The following is a 25,771-nucleotide window of genomic DNA, read 5'->3' as shown; positions in this document are numbered from 1 at the left end:
CCACCCAGGAAAAGTCCCCGGGTGCGGCCATGAGTGGGGCTCACCTGGGAGTCCAGCCGTGCCACCAAGGTGTGACCTGCCACCATCGTGTGTCACTGCCAGTGTCGGTCATGGAAACTGGGCAACTCCAGCCCCTCCTCAAGAAACTACCCAGAAAAAACCCTGTGACCCAGTGTGTGTGGATGCTTCTGACCACAGCCTGCGTCCCCATCCTCACCATCGTCAGAGGTGCCGGCCCCCAGCCCGCTGAGCCCCACAGCTCTCCGGTGGAAACGCTGGGAAGGCAGGGACCGGTGCTGGGCACCAGGCAGAGCCTGCCTCCTCCTCCAGCCTCAGCCCCGCACAGAGGCCAGGAGGGCGGCCAAGGGCCCGGTACGGGGCAGGGGAGCAAATGGGGGTGATGTGCAGCCGCACAGCCAGGGCAGCGGGCACACGAGGGGGAATAGCGCGGCCTTGCCGTCAGCGTGGCCGGCCGGTGAGCACACACAGAGAAGGTGATTTAAGGCTGAGGAGGCTCCTTAATTTCCACTAGTTGTCATTTCTCAGTACCTGAGTTTTGGGTGACCTTCGTAATTTTCTCTTTGCGTCCCGGGAGTAAATAGCTGGTGTTTGCACGTGGTGCGCACAAACGAGAACGGAGGCAGTACGGGCGTGCGGGGCTGGCATACGCCTGCCTGTCCCCCCCGGCCCGGTCCCTGTCCCCCCCGGGTCAGTCCCCGCCCGGTCCCGGTCCCCTGCGGCAGTAACGGCCCCGGTCCCCGAGCCCTCTCGGTCCCGTGCCCCCACCCCGGGTCAGTCCCCCCGTCCTCACCTCCCCCCTCCCCGGGCGGTGCCCCCTGCCCAGCTGGGCAGGGGGCGGTTTCTCGGCAGCCCCCCACCCCGGGTCAGTCCCCTCCCGGTCCCGGCATCCCAGGGTGCGCTCCTCAGCCCGGTCCCGGTCCCCATCCCCTCCTGGTCCCGTGCCCCGCCCCCGGGTCAGTGCCTCCCTACCCCGCTCCCCGTTGTCACCCCCTCTCCCCGGCCGGGCGGGGGGCGGTTTCCCGCTCCCCCCTCCGCCCCCCCTGCGGCCCGCCCTCCGCTGCCCCCCGCCCCCGCCGCCACCCGCCGGTGCCTTGGCCGGGCGGCGCGGGGGGAGGCGCCGGGAGAAGCCGCCGCGTTGCCGGCGGGGGCTGCACGGCGGAGCCGCTCAGTCGCTCCCCGCCCCGCTGGGGCCATGGCGGCCGGGGGCCCGGGGGCCGGGCGGCCCCGCTCCGCACCGCGGCGGGGGCCGGGCTCTCCGCGGGCCGCGGGGCCATGAGGCGGCGGGCGCGGAGCGCGGCGGCGGGCGGCGGGGCCCGGCCCTTCCCCTGCGAGCCGCGGGCGGAGGATGAAGCAGCATGAGGATGTGTGACAGAGGCGTCCAGATGCTGGTCACCACGGTGGGAGCCTTCGCAGCCTTCAGCCTGATGACCATCGCCGTGGGCACCGACTACTGGCTCTACTCGCGCGGCGTCTGCAGGACCAAGTCCACGAGCGACAACGACACCAGCCGCAAGAACGAGGAGGTGATGACCCACTCGGGGCTCTGGAGGACGTGCTGCCTGGAAGGTACCCACCGCCCCGCCCGGAAAAGTTCGGGGGAGGGCAGGGGCATCGCGGCGGGAGAGGGGGAAACTTCGCGGGTGGGCTCCTGCGGGCAGGGCGCGGGGGGAGGCGGGCGGGGTGCGGGGGTCCCAGTGCTCAGCCCCCTCCCGGCTCCCGGGGGGCGCCAGGCTGAGAGGCCCACGGGTCCCCGCGCGTGGGGCTGCCTCGGCGTGGAGCGGCCAGCAGCAGAGCCCCTCTGCCTCTCCCCCTGCCCGAGGCTCCGCAGGCACCGCGTCCCTGTCACGGAGAGCTCACCGGCATCTTGACGGCCGAGCCCCTCCGAGCAGCAGAGCCGGGCAGGGTGGGCTCCTGCGGCTGCCCCACCGCCGTCTGGCCCTCCGCCCCCGGGGACTGCACCCCCACGGCTGCCCCACGGCCGGGCTGCTGCCCAGCGGCTGCCCCTCAGCTGCCCCGTGGCCCGGCTGCTGTCCCACAACTGGGCTGCTGCCCCTCGTCTGCCCCACAGCCAGGCTGCAGCCCCATGGCTGGACTGCTGCCCTTCGGCCACCCCACGACTGCCCCACAGCTGCCCCACAGCCGTGCTGCTGCCCCACGGCCGGGCTCCTGCCTGCCCACCCTCCCGGCTTCACCCCGTGGCTCCGCTCCTGCAGCAGCACCCGGCTGGAGAGGCCATGGCAGCTGCCCCCCCCCCCCCCCGCAGCGCAGGCCACGCTTTGGGGGCAAAAACCAGCTTTTGACCCAAAGCTACTGGTTGAGATTGATACCAGAACAACGGGCTGTGCTTAGACACGGGCTTGAACGGAGCTGGGTGCTGGTACTTGCGCAGCAAAATATGGCCGATGGAATCACACTGGGCCATAACTTTTAAAATCAGCGGCAGCAGTGGGTGTCCTGTGTACTCGGGGGGCCCTGCCCCACTGTCCAGCGGGGTCCTGGGGGCCTCAGGCTCCCCCCAGCCCAGGAGCGACGCCCCTGATAATGGGGGCAAGAGAGCCGCAGCGGCCGAGCGGTTCCCTCCGCGTTGGAAAGTTCTCGGTGGGTCGTGGCCGGGGATGCAGAAATACCCTGTCTGTTCCCGGTGCTCGGTCCTAAACCCTCTGAAGTCAGTCAGAGCTTTCTTATTGATTCAAGGAGGGTTTGGATCATGCCATAATTCTGTAATAAATAATTTGAGATAATCTGTCTCCCCTCTTGGGCTGAGGGAGCTGGGGAGGCAGCAGCCAGGGCTGTGAAAGATGGGATCGCTGGAGGCGTGAGTAATTTCCAAAATTCTTGGTTTTGCTGGCTGTATTTTTTTTCAGCCGATGTTTTGTGCTTCCCTCACTGCCATAAATCACTGCTTGGGAAGGAGCTACCGAGCCCCGGTCTCCTGGGCACGGCACACGCGGGTGCCGTGCCAGAGCTGGGAGCTGGATCATGGCCCTGAGCCCGGGCACGGGGCTGGGAGCAGTGGGACGTGTGCTCGCTGTGGGGCTCGTCACTCCCCCTGCACACTCTCCCCCCGCGCCAGCGCTCCCACGGCCGCCGGGGCAGCTCTGCGTTGGTGGCCAGGCACAGAGGGTCCCAGCCAGCGCTTGGGGTGAGCGCGTGGGGCCCGTTGTACGGGCTTGAAAATCAGGCAGAGGCTGGACATCACCACCCTGTGCCAGGAACGACCACGGTTGGTCGAAAGGGCCGCTTCTCCCGTGGTGCAGAAGGCGCTTTTGGCACCGAGCGGTGCCCTCTGCCCCTCCGGCAGCACCTCAGCCTTCAGCCTTCATCCGCTGACAGGGCTTTAACGTGTGCAAGGACGGAGGAATGCAGCGGCGGGCGCCGGTCGCTCGCCTGGCTGAGCGCGCGTGGCAGATGATGAGAATGAGCGGCGTGAGCGCGGGCTGCGCGCTCACTCGCAGATGCTCTTTGAGTCCCTGTCAGTCACACGCGCGCAGCGCCTGCACGGGAGCCGCTCGCACCACGTGAGCGTCACGAGCCCATCGGCGAGCGCGGATAAATCTTGAATGAAGCCGCCGCAGACCCATGTAGAGACACCCACGCTGGAAAACACAAATTAGCGGCTGAGTCAATCTGGAGCCCAGGCAGGCGTTCCCAGGCTGCTGAGCTGGGGTAGCCTCTGCTCTGCGCCGCAGCGGTCGGGGTCTGATTATCGCTTTTACAACACGTGAATACCTGGTAGGTGTCGCCTTGTACTTCCCGCTCAGACGTGACCGGCAGCGTTTGTCGGCATGCATCCCCCGTGGCGCCGCGTCCTCGGTTGCTTTCCTCCGTGGCTTCCCAGTTCATAGAAAAGGTGGGGAGACGCACGGCGCCTCGGGGAGAAAGCTGATGCTGAGAAATAGCTGCTTGGGCTTCTGTTGGTTTTAGGCAAGCAAAATAACTTTGTTTTTCATCAAACTTAATTAAATTCGGCATCGTTAAAGGCAGGGAGCCTGCTTATCCTCCCTGCAGCGTGGCGCAGGCTGGGACTGGCTCCATGGCATCGTGCGGAGCTGAAGCAGGCAGGGGGAGCGGGAGGATTTGGCCGAGGCTGCTTGAAGTGCCTTATTTCAAGGCGTTGTGGAACTTCTTCCCTCCTTCACGTCCCCCCAGAACAAAGTGCTCTGTCGTTTCTGGAGGACCGGGACCGTTGCTCTGCCTCCCTCCCCGCAGATGCTGGCCGTCCTGCCGTCCCTCCGGATCGTGCGCAGCTGGGGCAATTCCGCCCTGCCAAACCTGAGCAGCTGGGCTTGGGTTCTATTCTTTTTGGGGGGATCCTGTCTAGATTAAAACCTAACACCGCGGGTCTTGTCAGCCGGCCCCTGCAGCCCCCAGGGCCCTGCCGAGCCGTTTCTGTACCCTGCAGCTCCCGCTCAGCTCCTGGAGTGTTCCAGATGGATGGCCAGTGCTGGAGACTTCGGCTGAGGGTGAACCGGCCCTGTCCTTAGGCCAGCTGGTGCACTGGGGAAACAAGTGAGCCCCCCAAACTTCCTTTGAACATAAATAATCTCTGAGACTTACGTCTCGCGTAGCCGTGCAAGCTGTTTTCCCGTGTTTTTGCACAGGGGTCCGCCACGACCCCAGCCCTTCTGCGCCGCTGGGGACCCGGTGCCACCGCCTGCGCCCAGGCTGCGACGTCCTCGCCGGTTCCTGCTGTAAACCCGCGGACCTGGCTGCGTGAGAGCGGCCGTTGCCAGATGCGGCCACAGTACCGAGCCGCCCCAATTCCCCTGCCCCGCCTCCATCGCTCGTTAGTGTCGCAGTCGGTCTTTCCTCTGCCTCCTGCCTCTTTCACCCACAATTATTTCACGTTTTCTTCAATGCTCGTGAAAAAGACATTGTTACAGCTCACACTGTTCTGGAAACAGGCGATCCCATGTAGGAACACCCCACCGGCTGGCAACGTACAGTCTCTGCCTCCCAGTCTCTCCAGTAAAGCACTGTTGGTTCTGCCCAATACTGCTCTTTTACTTTTTCAAGAGAGATAAATCAAATACCCCGCTGAACTCTAAATGCGTTATGTTACTGATTTCCTTTACCAACTGAGTTTGTAACCGTATCAAGAGAAATTTATGGAGTTGGGTAAATCTGGTTTCCGCAGGGCTGCCTGACGTTTCTCTCGTCCCCACCTCAGCTGACCCGCAGGCAATGGGGGACGCAGCTGCTAGCGTTGCCCCTCGCCGTCGCTGCTGGCGCAGGCTGATCAAACACCAAACCGGCTGTTCCTGCCTCCTAGAGATTCAACAGGATGCCAAGATTTATTAAAATCCCTTTTAGATCTTCAGAAAAGCACGCAGCCTGTTCTCTGAGCGCTCCTGGGAGCGGGTTCTCCAGTCCTGCCCGTTTCCCGAGTACGCGTAGCGGTCGGTGTGCGGCATCCTCCCCAGCTCCTGGCGGAGCACCGGGGCCTGTCTCCAAGCACAGAGCAGAGGTGTCTGATGAATAAATAATCATGTGGCACTTCTGCTGCGTGACTGGCAGCTGCACCGTCACAATCTGGTAGTGATTCACGGCAGCGGTGATGCTCCCTTCTTCTAATGGCACTGGAGGGTTCTTCCGGAGGCGCGGAGCAGAGAAGCACCCTGCCCTTGCTCCTGAGCAGAGGCCGTGCTTCTGCGCTTACGTTTCCCCCCAGTTGGTTTTGTCCGTGGTGGCTTTTGGCCCCGCTGAGCTGCGCTGCTCCGCACCGAAGGCGTCCAGCGGCCAGCTGGGCTGGCAGCAGCTCTCTGACATCCCCTGGACAGCCGCCGGCTCTTCCCTGCGTCCAGCTCCTCGCAGCCCTCTGAGTGAGGCCAAACGCAGAATTTCCCCAAGGTGACAGCAATATTGTTTCTGTTAGAAAGTTATTATCTTTAATTTTTAAATGCGCCAAGCAAATGTCCCTGAGATTGCAATCATCCATGATAGAGCACTTTTTCTCGCCGCTCGTTATAGGTGGGTATTTAAGGAGCTGCTCATCCCGTTCCTCTGTCTGGTTGGCGTCTGTAATAGATTCTCATCAACAGCTCCTCGGCAGTCGAGCTCTTCCCCACGGCGCTCGTGGTCCAGCCCCGCGGTGCTGCCCGTGGCGCCTGTGTCTGCTGCAGGTGCCCAGCTCTCTGTACGCAGGCACGCTGACGGAGTGCGCCTGGCAGCCCTGGCACAGCCCTCCGGCTGATGCCACCAGATGTGGCTCTGTCCTGGGGATGCCTGCCGGCTCCGGTGCCGCGGTGGGAAGAGCCCTGGGATGACAGCCGTGCGGAGATGGGGACCATCAGCATGGGCTGGAGGTGGTGGAGGGGGAGACAGGGCAGGTCTGGAACAGCGTGGGACACTGGGGAGGTGAGTGGGGAACGGTTGTCTGCTCCCCATTACATGAGAGCTGGGAGGTGTCCAGTTGACTTCTGTGATGGAAAGAAGACGCTGGAGGCATCTGAGGTGATAGCCATGGGTGAAAGTGAAGAGGGATCAGTCACCCGTTTGAGAATAGCTGATTAAACTACCATGCTGCAGATATAACCCTTCCCAGCCTTTCCACCAGGACAGCACTGGGGAGGGGCAGGGCGTGCGCCTGGCGCTGGGGTCGGAACAGGATGGGAGAAATGCCCTGAGCACGGGGCTCTGCGGGCTGCCACAGGCGATGCCCCAGGTGTAACCTCTGAGTTAGGAAATCCTGGAGCCTTAGCTTGGCGGAGGGTGTATTGAGTAAGCGTTAGTTAATGAATTACTGTCCTACAGAGATGGAGATCAGGCTGGCCGGGCCCTCCGGCTGCTCCAGACCCATCTCCACCTGGCACGCGGCCAAACGCCGAGAGCCATAAACATCCCTCTGGGCAGAGCGGGGCCCTGGCCGCTGCCGGTCGGCACCTTGCCCGTGGGCGGCCGTGCCGTCGGTCTCGCTGCTGTTCGGGAGGTGCCCGGAGAGGAGCCGAGCTTCAGCTTCAGCCCGCGGCCACCAGCTCTGCTCTGGGGAACCAGCGCTTCGAGCGGGGGGTGCGGAGCTTACCCTCCCCGGTGCTGCAGCGTCTGCCTGGGCAGCCCCCGTCCCTGGGGAGGGGTAGGGAGCTGGTTCCCACCTCGCCTGCGAGCAGCACGCGAAGAGCGCTGTGTGTGCTGTGAGCTGCTCAGAGCCAGGCGTTTCGTTGCTGCATAGGCGTGGTGCAGTCTGTCGTCGCAAGAGCTGCTGCTGCTTAACAGAGGTGGAAGTCAGAATTTGAATGAGGCTCCAGCGGGGTTTTTTTATTTTTCCCGTGCAAGGTCACTATCGCCGTTACGGCTGTAAATAATTCGGGATGGCTAATGACGGTGCTGGGGCTGGCGGCTGGGCGCGTGGCCGCGCTTCGGGGGAGGATGCCCCACGGATCGGTGCCGGATGCTCGTCTCCGCGGTCCCTGGGGAGGTGGGGTGCTGGCGCGGGTGCCAGCGGACGGTGTTTGCAGAGAGCAGGCAGGGAGTGGGGAGGGATGCTTGGCTCCGCCGCCAAGTTACATGGCCTTTGGTAAATCACTTCCCTTCTCTCTGCTTTTTGTAACGTGGGGTGGGGTGGGCCATCTCTTGTCCAGGTGTGGGTACCCGGGATGCTCCGCAATTGCCCGTGCTGTGTGGGATGGGATGGGGTGAGACAGCCACGGCATTGAACCTGCTCAGCGCTTCTCGCCTCTCAGTGATTGCTTTTCACATGGTTTCACCATGGATTTTTAATGAACACGACGCGCGCTTCGTAAATAGACATGAACCTCCTGTTGCAGGAAAATCAGAATTGCTCTTGAAATTGTGGTGTAGGCTGGTGGGTCAGCCCCGGAATTTTCTTATTTTATGTTTGTGTTTTCTTGCAAGCATCTGCTTGCAGTACTTCAAAATAAAATGTTTGGGCCAGGGTATGCCCCGTGCCACCCCGGCAGCTCTGCCTCTGGGCCAGCGCTGGCACAAGGGCCAGATTTTAACTGAGTTGCTCTTAGGGCAACTTGATGTTATGCATTTGTCTGCACACTGAGGGTAATCGGGCTCCCTGAGGCGCGTTTCCCGTCCTCGCCGTGCTCCGTGGCAGGCGGCCTCGGCGGCAGGGCTGGTTCACCGTTGTTCAACGGCTGTCTTGGTCCCAAGGGTTTACAAGGATGTTAACGCTAAACCAAAGAGGCTACCAACAAGCGACTGCTCTTTGAAAGCATTCCTGGTTTAAACTTCTTAAAATCAGTGCTGGCTCACGCTGCTGGCGCCTGCGTCGAGCCGCCCGTGTCCTGCAGTCCTGCCCCTGGTCCCGGGGATGGCAGCGCTTCCCCCGGTGAGGCTGGGCTCCCTGCTGGCAAGGGCGCACGGACCCCGGGACAGGCTGGCTGGGGGATAAACACCAGCTTGCCGTTATTTTTTGCAGCTGTCAGAGCGCTTTGATGCGTCAGCGCCATTATTGCGTTACATGACGTCATCGCGTGAGCAGTTGCAAGGGGCTGTGAGAGTCACCGGCTGCCGTCCCTCTGGGCTGCCCGACCCCGGCCCTGCCGCTGCATGCCTGGCCGGGAAAGGTCGCTGTCGCTTGGCGAGACCAGCCGCGGTCTCACGTCGGCTTTCCCTGCGGCCCTGTGCCTGCAGCGGCTCCGGCGGCGCGGTGCCAGCCAGCCCCGGCAGCGGGTTCTGCCAGGCTGCGCAGCGCCCTTGCCAAATCCTCCCTTTGCCTGAGCAGCCCAGCTCAGCTGAGCCAACCTTATCGCGGCGCAGCAGCTGTGCCGCGCAGCTTCACTGCCGAGCAGCCGGCCACGCTGCCGCGGAGCGGGCCGGGATAACAGGGACGCCGGGATAAGAGGGTCCCCTCTGACGGGGACCTGCCGCTCCCCTGTGCTCGCGCGCGGTGGGCAGCAAGCCGGCAGCTCGCTGACGGCATCTGGAAACCTCTCGCAGCCCCGAGGCCCTGTGCTTAGGAGAGTCTCTTGTCGTTCCTCGGCGCGCTTCAGCCAAGGATGAAAGCGTTTCCTACGCGTCGGTCTTTGGCGTTCCCTCCAGCACAGAAAGCTGAGGGACAAGGGTGCTCGCGCCTTTCGTGGGAAGTAGGAGCGCCGTGGCCTGGGGTGCAAGCCCTCCTGGCTGGGGGAGACGCCGGAGCCGCATCTCCTGCGCCCGTCACCGAGGAGCTGAAGCGCGCTCCAGCGAGGGTGCGGAGGTCGTGTGTGTGTTTTAAGTAATGTTAAATAATAATCATGGTTTGAAATAACATCGACTCTGCATGTGACCCCAGCCTGCCCCGATTCCCACTGCCGCTGCAGGAAGGACGGGAGCTGCCGCCGCCCCCAGCCCCAGCCGGCAGCAGAGGGGCAGGTCCCCGCTCCCGCGCCCGTCCCCTGGGCCGGAGGCACCCGGCTGAGCTCCCGCGCGTCCCCGCAGACGGGTGCCGTATGGCTCGTGTGTTTGTCCTCGCTCGCTCGCTCGCGGCTGAAGTGAGAGACAGACATGGCAGCGCCTCCGCCCCGGAGCCGCGCTCCTGCCACGCAGCCCGTCTGCAGGCAGCCAGCCCTCGGCCCCGGGGAGCGGTGCGGTTCGGTGTGGTGCGATGTGGCACAGTGCGGTGTGGTGTGATGGGGAGTGGGACGGCTGCGACAGAGTGGCCCCCTCTGCCCGTGTGAACACGCACTGGCCACATCTGTCAGGGGCGTTTGGTACGTGTGAGCTGGTCTCCATCGCCCGCGGTTCAGCACGAGGGCAGTGCATGTGACACCGCAGCATCTCGGCGCGTGTGTCGGGTCCCGCGCCCGTGCGGCTCACCCTGCGTCTTTAGCCAGGGCTTTTCACTGTGTGCACCTCCAGGCACTCGTTCAGAAATTATTTACGTTGTCAGTGTGGACAGATCTCCCCCCAAGGTGAGGGAAAGTCTTTCAGAAAACAGGAAGAGGAGAACGTCCCGCCGGCATCCAGGAGCTCTGCACGGTCCAGGTTCGGTCGTGGTTTGCCCTCTTGCAGCACAGCTGTGGAGCGCTGCGTCTCTGCCATCCCCCACCGCCCGTCTGTAACTGGGGACAATGTCACCTGCCCCTCAGCGCAAGGGATGCTCCCGCGCTGCCGGAGCCGAGCGGGGAGCCCACGGAGGGGGAATGGCAGCAGGCGAGGCGACGGGGGCCGAGGCCGAGGCCGTACACTGAGCGCCGCGGGCAGGTAACGGAGATCCGGCAGAAAGCGCCATGCCCCAGCAGAGGTGGGAGCGGGCGAGGGATGGGGAGCGATCCCGGAGCAAATACCGGTCACCCGCCATACCCAGGCTGCAGCCTGGCCCTCGGTGCGGCTTTCCTCACCTCCCGTAGCCAAAACTGCAGGTGCACCGCCGGGAGCGGGGCAGCTGTGTGCCGTTAACTGGGCTGGAGCTGCTGGCCCGCAGCTGGGACAGACCCATTAAAAGGGCTGCCCTGGGGCACCGCCTCAGCTGCTGAGGGGGAAGCCATGGACCATGGGCACCAGCCTGAGCTGAAATGGAGGGACCGAAGCCGTGGGGCAGCCCCAGGTAAGCGCTGGGGGTCTGGTGCTGGCAGAGCCAGGGCAGCGCGGCAGCCTGTGCCACGCAGGAGTGGCCGTGTGTGTCCCCGGGGCTTCCCAGTGCTTGGGGGCATCTCGTGCCTCTGTGCTGTGGGGCACTGCCCTGCAGGCCTGAAGCCAATGGCAAAATGTCTTTCACTTCTATTTTCTCTCCCCCTTCAGATCTGCAGTGCCGGGGCTGCAGCATGGGCAGGGCAGGGGAGAACCTAAAGCAGAGGGGTGCCCCAGGCCGCCCCTGGGCAGGAGAGCCCTTCAGGGGCGCAGGGAAGCCAGTTGCCGTGTGCTGGGGTCTCTGGGTGCTGTGAGGTCCCGAAGCGAGGGGGGGATGGACGGGACGTGCTGTCCTTGGAGAGGAACTCCCAAGGCGAAGCCCTCCCGCAGGCAGTGGGGCAGAGCCAGGGCCGCGTGGTGGAAATTGCTCTGGATTTCTGGGAAGCTTACCAGGGCATCTTTTACTGCTTGGAGGAGGAAGGTGTGGTTGGCATCCCTCCCTCACCAGCAAAGCCCTCTCCTAACGCTCAGTCTATAGGATGGGCCCTTCTTGCTCTCCAAAAAAAGCCGGGAGCAAACCTGTGGTGCTACTCCCGAATATGGCTTTCCCCATCTGCGGCGTTGGAACCGGCTCCCCAGGGCTCTCTTCCCTCCCGCAGATGGTGAGGAGGCGGCTCTGCCATCCAGCAAGCTAAATCCGGCGGCGCTGGATGCGCGGCGGCGCCTGTGGCAGCGAGCAGGGCCCTGGTTGCGCCCGGTGCTGGTCGGGTGAGGGAAGGGGGGACCTGCGCCCTCCAGCACCCCCTGCTCCCGCCCCGGCTGGCACGCGGCACGGTGCCCGCTGAGCTCCCGGGAGTAAATAGGCTGTGATGGATCGAGTCCCTTTTAGTGCGTGTGCTGAAAACCTCAAATATTTATATCGTTAGGGCGACGTGATGGAAGCATATATATTTAAAAAAAGGCAGGTGCTTGAGTGGCAGTCCCGTGTTTGAAGTTCAAATACTTACCTTCAAATCAATGCTATAAAAGAGGGAGAAAAAACCCCAATTTAATATCACTTTTGCAAGGAAAACAACCTGCCGAGCCTCCTCCCGGGCTAAATGTGCTTTAAAGATTGACTGTGCCACTGTAAAAACTATTGATGAACTGTAAACATGAAAAGATCGCCCTGCTCGTGGCCTGTCAAAAGCATTAGGTTGGAAACGCGCGGCACTGCGCTCCGGCATGACTCACCGCGTCCTCAGCAAATGTGTTTATTTGTAAAGATCCCGATTTCAGAAAGAGTGACCTTTTTAATGCCTCGCGCAGCGAGCTCGGAAATTCGAAATTGCCTTTTGGCACCTCGCTAGTCTTGCTGCAGCTCTGACAGTGCTTGCCATGGCAATTTACATATTTTTTAGCCTCATACTCTGCGCTGTGGGGCTCCTTGGGAAAATGGTTTTGCTTTTCGCAGGCCGGCGGGCTCCTTACAGCCCAGCTCCCATCCCTCCGAACCCGCCCTGGCTTTACTGACATCCTCCTTGGGAAACGGGCCGTGGCGTTAGTCACAGATTTGAGCAGCTGCTTCACCTTGACGTGGGGAATAATCTGAGAAGCTGTTATCCCACAGCTGTCTGTCAAAGCCATGGGTTAGCTCTTTTGGCCGGCATCATCCCGGGTGGCTGCCGGGCTCCCTGGGTCCGCGCTCGCTGGCACTCCGGCAGGCTGCTGTCGGTCACGCCGAAGGGAATTTGGTGACTGGCAAGATGGTGGCTCTGTCTGTGGCCTGTCCCCCTTGTTCCCGGTCCCCACCTGTGCCGCCGGGAGCAGCGGGAGGGACGGGGTGGCGCTGGGGAGGATGGGCAGCCCCGCCACGGGGCATGGCTGTCCTCACCCTCCTCGGGAGCCTCCCGCCAGGCGTCGAGCATCGCTGCTAATTGCTCCGTCAGCGTGTCTCTTTGAGCCCTGGGATGTGAACGTGCCGAATGTGAAATGTCGCCGTTGCAGTAACAGTTATTTAACGTTTCTCGGGCCTGTGACTAACGCTCCTGCCATTTGCGTTTGGTCACGGGCCACAGCGTTGCTCCTTGCTGCCGTTGATGCCAGCGCGTCGGGAAGGATGCTCGGGTGGCTTTCCCGCTGTGTGTGCGCCCTTTGTCAGTGCTCTGCAGTTTCGAGTTGCTGATTTATATTCAGTTATGAATATCTCCTTTCTTGTTTTTGTTGGGCATGTTTTTATTTTCAGAGCTGTGCACACATTAGCCAGGCACTTCTTAAACTGATGCAGACTTCTGTCGCGGTTGTGATTTTGGGGTAAAACACTCTGAAATCATTCTCTATTCACAGTCGTGCTTTTGTGCTTAAATCCCCTCTCCTAACTGACTTGGCTTATAATTGTTTTCTGCTCCGTCACCCAACCTTTCAAGGCACCGGGAGTACGCGCCGGTGCCTGGACTCGCCTCTCCTTGCACGTAAGAAGCGGAATCGAGCCGTGATTGCTCGGACTGGAGCAGCAACTAGTTTTTGATTCTCTGATCCATTCCCCTTCAGCTGTCAACGCGCAGTCTAAAATAGCACTCCCCTGTGCTGGATGCCATGCTGCAGCGCTGCGAAATTGTCATTTATAGGTTTTTAGAAATTCAGAGGACACTTTAATACTGGCGAAGTGAAACCTCCAGCTCCCCATCGTAACGCAGCTTTCCCTCCCGGCTGTTATAAATCGGTGCCGGAGCCACCTCCGGGGTGATCCGGGCTCCGGCACAGCTCAGGGTTGGGAGCGGTCCCCGAACCCGTACGGTGGCTTTGTCTGAGGTCCTGGCAACTGGTTCAACCAGAGCATCCCAGGTTTTAACACCCTGGACCCTTGCTTTCCCCACCTGGTCCCTCCCGGGTGGGTTTTATCACCAATTTTCGGTGTTCTGGCCACGCAGATCTCTCTGTAGCGCTTGGAAATGCCAGGGGGGTCAAAGTCACTCCAACAAACGTGCCAGTCCGCATCCTTCATTATCCCAGCTCACGGCCGGGGTGCGCGGGCAGCTGGAGGGCTGCCTCCAGCTTTTCTGGTGTGTTTTGTTCTCGGCATCCGGACACCGTGCCGGAGGAGGGCTTGGCTGTTCCCTGCTGCCTCCCTCTTCGGTTTCCGCTGGTTTAGGGGCCGGAGCCCGGCGTTCAGGGACCAGGATGGGCTGATGGGGTACGGTGGCTCCAGACACGATAGAGCCATGCTAGAGAGACCAGCAGTGGAGAAAACCCAAAAACCATTCTAGTGCAAGAGCAAAGGAGAGAAAAAGAATCGTTTGGTGCATGGAAGCTGTGTCCAAATAAGAGAAACAGGAAAGGGCATGGATTTCGACACGTTAAGTGAGGAGCCGTTACAAGGCAGGCAGAAATCGCCATGAAGGACAACTTGCTGAAGGCACAAAAAGCAATAATCAAATCTTTCCTCTCTAACGCGTCCCCGGGTGCCGTAGGGTGGGTGTCCGTCCAGCAGCTGTGGCTCCGGGAGTGTTGGCTCCCTGCAGGGAATGGGTGGTTTTCTTCCTGTGGCAGCGGTTGCCAAACCTCTCTGAGGGGTAAAAAATTTTTTCCTAATATCTAATCTAAACCTACATCCCTCTGTTTTAAAGCCGTTACCCCTCGTCCTGTCACAGCAGGCCCTGCTGAAGAGTCTCTCCCCACCTTTCCTGCAGCCCCCTTTGGGCACTGGGAGCCGCTCTCAGCTCTCCCCGGAGCCTCCTCTTCTCCAGGCTGAACAGCCCCAGCTCTCTCAGCCTGGCCTCACAGCAGAGCTGCTCCAGCCCTCTCAGCATCTGCGTGGCCTCCTCCGGACCCTCTCCAACAGCTCCACGTCCTTCTGATGTTAGTAAAAAGCCTTGTGATCCAGGAACCTCCCGGGGCTGAGCTGGCCGCCCCTGTTACGATAGCTGAAGACAGGGCTGGGAGGCAAACCCTTCCGGGAGCTCAGCTGTTAACCCAGGTGGATCTAAAACGTTCCTTAGAGGAGCGAGAGCGGGATCCGCTGTGCCAGCGTCTGCGCAGAGGGAGGTCCTGGTGCCCCAGGCGTGGTGATGCTCTGCCGCGGCTGGGGCTCCCGCTCCTGCCCCATCTCTTGCCATCAACGTCTCTGAGCAGGCAAACAAACATGAGATCATTATTTTTTTAATTGCTGGGATTGTGTTAATTTAAATGGATAAACTCGATCAGTGAAGCTCATTAATTTCTAGCGTGTGGCTTCTTTACGCTGATTCTGGCTGCTCCGGCACTCATTTTGCTATCCTAGGAGTGTCAATTACCTTTCAAAATGAAAATCAATGTTTATTCACTATTAAAGATGAAACATGAAGCGGTTTCCTCAGACGTGCCTGCTCCGAGGGCTCCTGGCGAGGCTGCCCACCGGTGTGCCGCGGAGGGGACGGCGCCGCGTTGCAGGGAAGGGGCCGCCCCGAACCCCGCGCTGGCAGCAGCCCCCTGCGCCTTCCCAACCCATCCCGGCTGGGAAGGCCTGGCGTCTTCCCGGGAGCTGGGTTGGCGGTGGGACGTTTCCCTGCCGCGAGCTCCGCCGATGCAGAAGGATGGAGGGAGGGAGGGAGGGAGCGCGGGGGGAGACCCTGGAAGGCAGCTCCAGCCACTGCCTGTTACTTTTATAACGAGAAAAACAAAGCTGGAACCTCGAAGCCGAGCGCTAGAAATTGCCTGTCACTTTCCAACTTTCTCTCCTCCTCTATTATTCAGAATTGTTTTGCTTTCTGAACTGCCTTGTGTAGGTTGCAACAACCCCACAGATTCCAGAATGGGAGATGATGAGTCACTGTCAGAATGTAGATTTTTAGGTTTTTTTTTTTCCTTTTAGCAATGCTGAGGGAGTAAAGTCTCTGTGACACGCCGGTTGCCAGCACCTCGCCAGCTAAAACCGGCAGAAGCTCCCAGCCCACCCCTGGGTGCGAGTGCTGGGGCTGTGCCCACGGCTGCCCCCCGTTGTCCCCCGCGGGGATGCCCCTCATGAGCAGCGCGGGGCTGGGCGCGGCTCCCCAGGCCCCGCCGCGCTGCAGGGATGCGCGGGGGGCTCGGTCCGTGCACCGCTGCGTGTGCGTTCACGTGTGTGTTTGCTCTGGTCTCAGATCCAGCCAGCTCCGCCGAGCCCACCTCTGCCGCCTCCTCGCTGTTGTGCTGGTTCCTTCGACTTGGGTTTTTCCACTGGTTTTTTGGGGTTTTTTTTGGTTGTTTTTTTTTTTTTTTACAACAGGAAAAAACCCCCTTCAGAACAGGCGTATCTGTGTGGGTGACTGTGCTCAGGCACAAACCCCCACGGCAGCGAGGGGGAGAGAGCGCGAAGCGGAGATGGAGGCAGTGGACGCGGGTGCCCCGGCGGGAAGCTGGCGTGGGGCTGCGGGGGCGCTGGGGACTTGCTGGGGGGTGGCTTCGGTCCTGGCTGCAGGGTGACCCGGAGCAGGGGCTTCTCTGAACCAGCGCGTGGGTTTTGCCTTAATTCGGCTGCTCCTCCACCGTGGAGCTGAAGCGAACAGAGACCACGGGCGGCTCTGGGTGACGGCCGCGTCTAACGCAGCCCGCAACGGCCGGGGCGGCGCGGTCTCACACCGGGGACCTTGTGCAAAGAGCCTGAGGATCCCTCACAGGGCGAGAAGCTGGGGAAGGAGAACGGGTGAATTTCTTTCCATCTCTCCAAGCATCTGGGAGGTGGGTGGGAGGTAAAAAAAGATGAGCCCTGAAGTTTTAATTCCTCGGAGATATTTAAGTTTCTTGCTCCTGTTACCCAAGGGAGCGCAGAGCCTGAGCATCGCCGAGGATGTGCCACGGGCTGGGGCCCCAGCACCCGCCAGCTGAGCTTGGGCCTCTGGTTCTCCAGAGAATGTTCATTTTGAGAGACCTTAAACCAAAATGACCTCACCACTCCCTCCAAACGGGCTTGGCGTGACGAGGTATCTTTGGGAAGGGCATTGCTGTAAACCACAGCTTAGGAGACAGCTCCCTTGAATTTTCCGGGAGGTGCGGGGCGCTGGAGCCTGGCCTGGCCCGGGACTTCTCCTGGCTGAGCCAGCCGGCGCGGGGGGAGAGGGGGATTTCCTTCTGTTTAAGAACAGCGTTCGCTCGTCTTCCCAAGGTGAACTCAGTTTGCGCACTGAGCAGTCACAACCAGAACAGTCCCTGGAAAACTGTTCTGCTGGGTGGAAAGTGATGAGATTTCTTTCTTTGGTCTTCTGGCTCTCCGGGTTAGGAGATGTTCTTGAGCTGTATCTGAGAATCACGCTGCCCTCGCAGCGCCCTCCCCGGGGAAACGGGCTTTGGGAGGAAAAAGACCTGAGATCAAATCAATTAATTGCCTTTGCACTCTCCAGTGAGCGCGGCGCAGAGAGCGTGCACGTCGAAATGCCAATGAGCCGAAGCGGCAGTGGCAAAGCCCTGCGGGAAGGGAGCATTGCCCGTGTGAGGCGGCCCTTGGCCGGGGAGAAGGGGTGGCTGGCGGGGCGGCGTTCGTCGCGTTGTTTAATGTGCGGCTCGAGGGTGCTCTGATCTGGGGGGGCACGACAGGGGTCGAAGAATCATGGGGAGCGCGGGATGAAAAACAGCCCCGCGGGAGGGGAAGGGCAGGGGTGCTTTTACAAAACCAGCGAGTGCAGAATGTGTTCCGTGAGTTCATCCCTTCCAAATTAAATCCGATGTTACCGGGAAGGCAGGGCTTGCTGCAGCCATCAGCAGGGATGCTCTGCAGGCATGGCATCGCCCACGGGGCCAGATGGCCGGGTCTGGTTCCTCAGCGCAGGAAAAGGTGAAGGGAGAAGCTGTCCCATGCTGCGTGCGCTGCCGTGAGCGGAGCTGGCTGCTGCTGTGCCGGGCTGCGGGCAGGGCAGAGCAGCGATAAGCTAAGTTGGCTGATCAGGATTTGCACTAACAGGGAGAGAGAATTACCCGGATCCACCACCGAGGCAGCTGAGCGGGGAGCGCGTCACCGCAGCGGCGCGCTGCCTTTGCTGGCGCTCTCCTGGCCCGCAGATGAATTAAACCTGAGGTGGTGTGAGTCATGCACGCAGCGCGGAGTCGCGTCGCAGGCACGGGCAGCAGCTGGGAAAATTACTCACGAGCAGGCTGGGATGTGCCGAGCCCAGCAGCCCTGCGCGCTCCCGGCCGGCGGGAGCCCTGTCCTTCCTCCTGTGAAGAGGAGCCTGACCTGTGGCCCCAAAGGGAAGGGTGGCGGCGGGGAAGGCAGCGGTGCCCCAGCCACCCCGTCCGTGTGGCACACATCACGCTGGGAGCCATGCCCAGGCCAGGGACTCCCGGCTGGACACCGGCGCAGGGCATGGTGCTGCCTGCGCTCGCGGCCGCAGTCCTGGCAGGGGTCAGAGGTGGCATGGAGCAGGCGATCCGGCATCGCCTCGGGTCCTGGCGAAGAAAACATGGAGGCTCCGGACTCTGAGGACTTGGACACAACCCGCTTCCTTTACGCCCGTGGTGTTGTACAGCTGCCTTGCCCAGGGCCCAGCGATACAGCCGGGACTCGCAGCTGCCATCACCGGGGGACGGGGACCCAGTGACCTGGGACATGCCGTGGGCTGTGAGTGCACGTGGCCGGCTGCTGGGGGGCACGAGCCCACAGCCACCCCGTCCTTCCCCAGACCCCCTTCCAGCCGCGCCTCCCCGGGGCAGGGCTCCATCCCCCAGCAGCATTTTGGGGGTCAAGGGAGGCTTTTTGCCGTTTAAGCCTTGTTGCGGTATTTGTTTGGAGGCTGGGGAGCTGTGTGTCAGGTGGCTCTGCGGTTGCCATGGTGACGAGCATCCCTTAATGAAATGAGGAGTAAAGGAGCCAAAAGAAATGTCAGGGTGTGAAACCGATGGGGTGGCAGCGGGCCCGGAGGTGCTGCCCTGCCTGGGCCCCGTGGGGCTGGGGCTCCCCTTTGCTTCACGGGGGACAGATTTTGGTAACCACCCGCGGGGTGCGGGGCGAGGGGCCGGCAAGCGAGCGGCGTGCTGAGCCACGGCTGTGCTAGCGTGCTGGCCCCGCTGGGGCCTGGGCAGGTTGTCCTTGTCCCCGGCGCTGGGTGGCTGGAGCCCCGCTGCCTGCAGGGACCCCGTGCCCCACACCCGCCATGGCGTCGGAGCCATCTGCGAACCTCCGCGATGCCGCCGTGCTTTCCCTGCCCTGCCACTTGCCCTTTTCTCCGGGGGAGCTGGCATTGGGTCCTGCGGCAGCCACGCTGGGCAAAGGCTCTGCTCCTGCCCTGGGAAAGTCACTTGTTTTTTTTTTTTTAATTTTTAATTTTTTTTTTTTTTTTTTCCATCCCATCTCTGTTGCAAATAAGGTGTTTGGGCGGGACAGGCGGGGCTGAGGGAAGGGTTACAGATCCCAGGGGGCAGAGTGGGTGCAGTGCAGCCGAGTGCTGTGGCAGGACGCACAGACCGGTATCGCACCCGGCATGAGCCCCATACCCCAGCCTGCAGCCAGCGGGACGGGGGGTGTTTGCACCCCAACAGGGCATCGCCTGCGATGCAGGTGCCCCCTGCTCCACGGCCTGCCCTCGTCCCTCGCCGTCACGGATTTACCATGGATGCCAGCAGCGAGGCCCGGGGGTCCTGGCTCATCTAGCCGTTGCTCGGGGCAGGAGGTGCCAGCCCCGGTTTTGGTGGGGGCAGAGCCCTGCCAGCAGGCATGGGGAGAAGGCTGTAGGAGGTGGGTGGAAACCCGAAAGCTGAGAGGAGGAGGAGGAGGATGGGGACTGTGCCACGCAGCTGCCATCCTCCCTGCACCTCAGCAGCCCCGTTGCGGTGCCCGTTCTCAGCCTTCCCTTCGCCCGCAGTTCCCAAAGCAACGGCAGCAGGCGGTTCTCCCTCAGATGCCGTGTCTCCCGCTTGGATGACAGCTTGCCACCTCCGGAGCTGTATCTCCAGGCTGTAATTGATGCCTGTCACGATGCTGGGCTCCCCCGAGCCCATAGCCGGAGCGCAGAGTGAGAGCGTGCCGCCATGCGGGACACCGTGCGGGTCGGCTTCTCTTGCCTGGAGCCGCAACCCTGGCAGCACGTCCTTGCTGGTCCCGTGGGACAGGGGACAGAGCCAGCGTGACCTGGCCACGTGCTCCAGCATGGGTGTTGCGAGGGGGCTGTAGGGAGACGCTGCAGGAATTCGTCCCGCCTGCCCCTTGCCATGGCAGGGATGTCGCACTCTGTGCCTCAGTTTCCCCACTTACACTGACAAGCGTTTGCTGGCGCCGCAAGGAAGCGTCGTGCACACTCTGGCATCAGCCTCTGCTGCTTGCTTTGGAGAAGACGGCTCTGAACCCCACAGACGGCCGTGGGAGAGCCATGTTCCCGTCCAGCGCCGTGTCGCGAGCCGAGCCATCCCCAGCAGATACGGAGTGCGGTGCTCGGTGTCATGGTGAGCAGCAGGCACGCCGCGCCCACGGGAGGTGACGGGCTGCGTCCATCACAGCAAATCCCTAAGCGCAACTGGGCATAGCCAGGATTTTTTGAATTATTTAACACCTTTAGTTTCCCTCTGCCTGTATGTCGGTAGTGCGTGCCTCAGCCTGACTCATCCTTGGCTTTTTCCTCTCGTGGCACAGTTGCCCGGCTTTGGCACAGGAGAGGCCTGAGCCTGAAAGCGTTGCGAAGAGAAAGGCAAAGCAAACAGGCAGGCGGGGATCGGTGAAATGCGTTTGTTGTGCTTCAGAGGCGGGAGGAAAAAAAAAAAGCCACAGAAAAAGAGCCTTTTTCCCCCAAATGCTAAGTGGGTGGCCAGCAGATGCCAGAGCATCCGCCTCTCTTCCCAGGCGGCGTTCCCAGTGCCCACTGTGGTGGGGCCGCTCTCGCCCCAACTCCCCAGTCCTGCGAGGGGACCCCCGAGCGGGAGGGGAAGGCGGCACGCACCGAGCGGCGGGGGCTCCTGCGGGACCGTGCCGTGGGGCGGGCGGCTCTCCTGCCCGGGCCTGCCCCAGCTGCGATGCCCACCCGTGGCACGGGGGGCTTATCCACGGATGTGCGTACGTGCGTGTGCCGCGGGGACACGCGGAAGGAGGCGGGAAATGGGGTAGGAACGGGTCAATTTGGCCTCTGCCCAGGCACAAAGCAGGGCTGGAAGTGGCAGAAAGGGCAAGCAGGCTGGGAACGTTTTGTCATCATTGAAATGAACTCCTCTGCACCTCCGAAAAAATCACGTCTCAGAGGCCAAGCTGTGGCCCAGATGTCACTTGGGCAAACGCGCTGAGCATCCTCGCCTGCGCGCAGCCTGCGCCCTGCGATTGTACGTCGGTGATAAATCAAAGCCGCCGGGGCAGAGGGGCCACGCTGGCAGCACCAGGCTGGTCCCTCCGAGCTGCGGAGCCCGGGCTGGGAGCTCGGCTCGGGCAGCCGCTTCGACCCCGGTGCCGTTGTCGTCTCCCCCCACCAGAAATTTGATGTGAAAGCTGATGGCCCCGACGTCCCGGAGCGAGCCCTGGGCTGCGGCCGCGGAGCGCTTGCCCGAGTGCCTCCCAGTGAGGTGTTGCTGGGACCCGCGGGCCGGGAGGCTTATTGACAGCGGCATCGATTCTGTCAGAGCTGATGAGGGGTTTGCCTGGGTGTTCGGAGCCGGCGAGCACTGCAGCCGGAGAGGCTCTGCCTGGGGCTGCTGTGGGGCTGCGGGGATGCTCGGCCATCTCCTCCCGGCTCAGCGGCGATGGCGACGGTGGGGCTCAGTTTGAGATACAGAGGGAGTGAGTGGCACTCAGAGGATGTGGGAGCAGCTGGCACCAAACCGTCCCCGGGGCCAAGGGCAGCGGTTGGGTCCCAGCACAGAGGGGTTTGATGGTTTCCTGCCTGTGTCTCCCCAGGAACCTTCCGAGGAGTGTGCAAGAAAATCGATCACTTCCCCGAGGATGCGGATTACGAGCAAGATACGGCCGAGTATCTCCTCCGTGAGTCTGCTTTCCTGCGCGCGCGCCCCGGGGAGCCCCTCACCCCACGCTGCGCTGGCAGGAGACCCATGGCTCGCAGCCCCCCGGGCTCCCAGTGCGGCAGCAGTGACCCTCCGGGTTACCCGCACGGGGCGTTAATGGCACATTTGGCACCCACGGCCGGTCCTGGCAGCTGCTGCGCGGCCCCAGCTTGTTGGGGCATGCGGCCGGACCCAAACAGCGTGCGCCCTGACATGCGGAGCAACACAGATGTGCGCTGCCCGGCACCTCAACAAACAGGCACATGTGTGACAGACCGCAAAGCACACGGCAGCCTCGGAGGCGCTGGCAGCTCCAGGCTCTGGGCTGAATCCCTGGGGGCGAAGTGACCCCCGGCGCCCATCGCCCTGTGCTCAGCCCCCGCCCGGGGCCGGCAGCGGCTCCTGCCCGCTGCAGCTGCTGCTCGCCCAGATGTTGCTCCGAGCTCCCCACATTCTAACACGGCCGGGAGCCGTCAGCTCTGCTCACCCATCTAACGGGCTTAATGGAACCGGTTTGCAATTTTAGTAGATCAGCATTTAAGTTCTTCTCCCACCCCCTCCCACATTTAAAATAAGAAATCTATTTTAAAGCCCCCAGAATTGCATTTTAATGGGGCTTTGCTGTATTTCTGTGCTTTTAATAAAGGCCCTGATGGAGGGATGGGAGCCCAGACCAAGGCACGGTGTGGTTTCTGTGCAGCAGGTAGTGATTTGCTGCGTTAATTGCCCCGTACTGCCACTTTGGAAGCTGAACTTCTGAGAGGCCATGTAGAAAAGACCCTTCTGCGTGTGGCCCTGCGGAGCTGATCCCCGTGGGGATGGAGCACGGCACCGGGGTCACGGCATCACGCTGGCTGGGCTCGGGGTCTTGGGCTGCTTGTTCTCCCCTACCTCAGAAAACAAGTTTTTGTTGACCTTCAGTGTTCGTTTGTAAATCCCTGACTTCCCAGGCAGCCGCAGTGGTCCGGGACCCAAGGGAGGGTTCCTGCCCTCGCGGCTGGCAGCGCTGTTCCTCGCCAGCCCGGTGAGATCTGGGGTTCCTGTTCCTCGCCAGCCTGGTGAGATCCGGGGTTTTCTGCAGTCCCCTGGCTCCAGGCTCGCGTTCGCAGCCTGAACCTAGGCAGTGTGTTTGGAAATGGGAAGGTAAATTGGCAGCGCTGACCATGTGACAAGGTTGGGAGAAATAACTCCTTGAAATAGCCTAGGAGGAAAAAATATAAATTCAGGGTTTAAGCTGGTTTTGTGACAGGAGGCCTGAGTCCCGGGGTGTGCAGGGCTGATGCTGATGAGGAGCAGCTCGGGGACAGGCGGAGGATGCACAGCGGGGACCAGTGCTGGGTCTCCGCATCCCCGTGGCAGCAGCCGAGCGTGGCGTTGCAGCGGCTCTGTCGGGGTGCGGGAGGTGCCGGCAGCCCCCGCTGCCGCAGCGATGCCGGAGCCCACCCTGCCCCTCTCCCTGTCCCGCAGGTGCCGTGAGAGCGTCCAGCATCTTCCCCATCCTCAGCGTGGGTCTGCTGTTCTTTGGGGGCCTGTGCGTGGCGGCCAGCGAGTTCTACAAGAGCAAACACAACGTCATCCTCAGCGCTGGCATCTTCTTCGTCTCTGCAGGTAGGAGCTGCCCGGCGGGGTCGGGAGCAGGCGGCTCTCCCGGTGCGGAAGTGCGGGAGGACATGGGGGGGCCGGGGATGGGTTGTGGGTCCTCCCGGGCCATCAGCACAGGAGGATTCTGGGGTTCATGAGCTGTCCTGGCCCGGGGGAAAAACCAGCAGAGGTTTCTGGCAAGCGCTGACCGTGGGAGACAGCACATCAAGCGTCCACCCTGCTCTGCCCTAAGCCGTCTCCACGCGGGCACTGCAGTCCCCGAGGCTTTGGGGGGCTCTCCCCTCGGTCCCCACCGGGCAGCGGTCACGTGGTGGGCGCCGCGCTGGCTGCAGGCGGAGGGGCTGCCGTGGTCCCACAAGGACAGTGGCTCTCGGGAGGCCGTTCCCTCCAGATTACTCATTTCTCCCTGTGCCGCTCCCCAGCGCTTCCGCTGATGTCGTGTGACAATGGCTTTGTCTCTAAGAACTGCTCTCTTCTGTGTTTTTCTTCTCCCCACAAAGAGACAAATGACTCTCCCTCCTTCGGCTGGCAGGAGCTGCTGGTGCAGATGAGAAAACAGAAAGAACATAATCAGTTCATTAAGGAAATCCAGGAATGCATCAGCCGCTCCCCAGCCCCGGGTACAGCCCCGCCACTGCCAGAACTGCCCAGGTCCCAAATAAAGCCTCCAGGCTCCACCAGAAATGAAAAGGGACGGAGCCATTCCCACTTCTCTGCGCCCCAGGGCCACAGTGAGCCGGGGTTCGTGCCGGAGGGATCCCCTCCGTGCCCCGCGGCTTGGCTCTGCTCCGGCCATGGCCCTGGCCCCGGCTGGGCTCCTGCCGCCCGTTGCTCGGCGAGCAGCTGTGCAGAGCAAAACCCGCTCTTGAAAATGTCCCTTTCTAAAAAAATAGGGACTGTTGCTCCTGGCCCCTCAGCGTACCTGAACATACATGTGCACTGGGCACATGTGAGTGTGGATGTGTACTGGGACAGCAGCAGGGGTCCGGGGGGTTTGGCCCTGGTGTGCTGGCAGGGGGCTTGGCGCTCCATGGGGATGCGGCCACGGCCCCCAGCACCCCCTCCCTGTGGGCCGTGGTGGGCAGGGGGAGGGCTGGGCTCCTCCAGCCATCGGGGTGCTGCTGTCCCCCATCCCTCTCCCGCCGCTCCAGCGAGCGCCTCTCCCTTTCGTCCTCCCCTGAAGGTCTCAGCAACATCATCGGGATTATAGTCTACATCTCGGCCAACGCGGGGGACCCGGGGCAGAGCGACTCCAAGAAGAGCTACTCCTACGGCTGGTCCTTCTACTTCGGAGCCCTGTCCTTCATCATCGCCGAGATGGTGGGGGTGATCGCCGTGCACATGTACATCGAGAAGCACCGCCAGATCCGCGCCAGGTCCCACTCGGAGCTGCTGAGGAAGTCAGCCTTCACCCGCCTCCCCCCCTACAGGTACCGCTTCCGCCGGCGGTCCAGCTCCCGCTCCACCGAGCCCCGGTCCCGGGACATGTCGCCCATCAGCAAGGGGTTCAGCACCATCCCCTCCACCGACATCTCCATGTTCACCCTCTCCAGGGATCCCTCCAAGATCACCATGGGGACGCTGCTCAACTCGGAGCGGGACCACGGTTTTTTACAGGTCCACAACTCCATCCCCAAAGAGTTCAAGGAGTCTTTGCACAACAACCCGGCCAACAGACGAACCACGCCGGTCTGAGGCGGGCCGGGGCGTCTCGTCAGGCTGCATGACGTCGTCCTCGTGACGCTGTAACCCGTGAAATCCCGTTTTTAAGGACAAACCCAGATGGCTCCCTGTGCCCTGCCCGCGGGGCTGGTTCTTCACTCCCCAAATGCCACTGGCTGGGCCAGGCCACTGCGCCCGCTGTGAGGCCGGGACCCCCCGCCCCTCCCTCCCTGGCGGGGCGGGGACGGGGGCTGCGCCGTGCCCCTGGCCGTGGAGCCCCTGCGGACTGAGCGGGACCTCCGTCCCCACCCGGGACAGCGGGTTCCCGAGGTCTCCATCGTTGGTGTTGATCATAGTCGCAGTGTTACCTTAGCTGTGTGCGCGGGGCGGTGCTGCGGCCGCCCTGTGTGAGAACCCCTAGCCCGGTAGTTGCGTTTAAGCGGAATTGCCTGGAAGCCCCGAGCTGCGAAGCGCTGAGGCGGTGCCGTGGCGAGCGCTGGCGTTGCGAAACCCCTTTCCGTGTCGCGGTGGATGGAGTGCTCGGGCTGGGGGTCTCTGTGGCATTTCGTGCATGCATTAAATAGCTTGGAATTCAATTTTGTCATGTCGGGTTGGAAGAAACATCCTTTTGCAATTTTCTGTGGTCTTGAAAGGGCTTCTTTCTTTCCTTCCTCCTTTCTTTCCTTTTTCCTTCCTTTGATGCATTCAGGCCAAGAAAGGACTCAGGAGCAGAACTCCTCCAATGACTGGTAGCAATTAGCCAGCGTTTAATTAACCTCCAATGTTGCAAGAAAAATGAATTAATTGCCTAAAATTAATACACGCGCAGTCACAAATTACGGTCTGGGCACGACGTGGTGGTACCGAAGGAGAAGCCGGCTTGCGGGCCGGGCTGCCGGCCGCGGGCTGCGTGCGGGTGGTGTACGGTTCGATAACGGCTGGGGGATCGATGGGAGAAACAACAATAAAATCCTCCGGTTTGGGATGTTACCTGGCTGGGTAGGTGGCACTGAGCCTGCTGCGGGCCGCTGGAAAACCGCGCGTGGGGTTTGCCGGGTGTTTCACGGCA

General features: G+C 61.9%; 1 protein-coding gene across 2 annotated transcripts; it reads left to right on the top strand.

The window, feature by feature from the left end:
• Positions 1 to 1,282: 1,282 nt before the first annotated feature.
• Positions 1,283 to 25,341, top strand: CACNG3 (calcium voltage-gated channel auxiliary subunit gamma 3). Of its 2 annotated transcripts, XM_086760171.1 has the most exons (5): positions 1,283 to 1,587; positions 21,335 to 21,418; positions 22,906 to 23,046; positions 24,224 to 24,470; positions 24,594 to 25,341. In XM_086760171.1, the coding sequence occupies exons 1-5, from the start codon at positions 1,377 to 1,379 to the stop codon at positions 24,733 to 24,735; spliced, it is 825 nt and encodes a 274-aa protein (XP_086616297.1). In that variant the 5' UTR covers positions 1,283 to 1,376; the 3' UTR covers positions 24,736 to 25,341. The 2 variants fall into 2 exon arrangements, with proteins under 2 accessions (XP_086616297.1, XP_086616295.1); XM_086760169.1 differs by having other exon boundaries at positions 1,289 to 1,587; positions 24,224 to 25,341.
• Positions 25,342 to 25,771: the final 430 nt, after the last annotated feature.

The sequence above is a fragment of the Chlamydotis macqueenii genome, chromosome 15, assembly GCF_036417535.1.
Source record: "Chlamydotis macqueenii isolate bChlMac1 chromosome 15, bChlMac1.mat, whole genome shotgun sequence".
NCBI lineage: Eukaryota > Metazoa > Chordata > Aves > Otidiformes > Otididae > Chlamydotis > Chlamydotis macqueenii.
The sequence above is the reverse complement of the archived record's forward strand: the minus strand, read 5'-3'. Positions and strand labels throughout refer to the sequence as shown.

Excerpts from the sequence above, each read along its gene's own strand:
- CACNG3 (XM_086760169.1), top strand. The coding sequence starts at position 1,377 with ATGAGGATGTGTGACAGAGGCGTCCAGATGCTGGTCACCACGGTGGGA. Across the intron at positions 1,588-21,334 it reads GAGGACGTGCTGCCTGGAAG|GAACCTTCCGAGGAGTGTGC; the intron begins GTACCCACCGCC and ends GTGTCTCCCCAG. Across the intron at positions 23,047-24,223 it reads CATCTTCTTCGTCTCTGCAG|GTCTCAGCAACATCATCGGG; the intron begins GTAGGAGCTGCC and ends CCTCCCCTGAAG.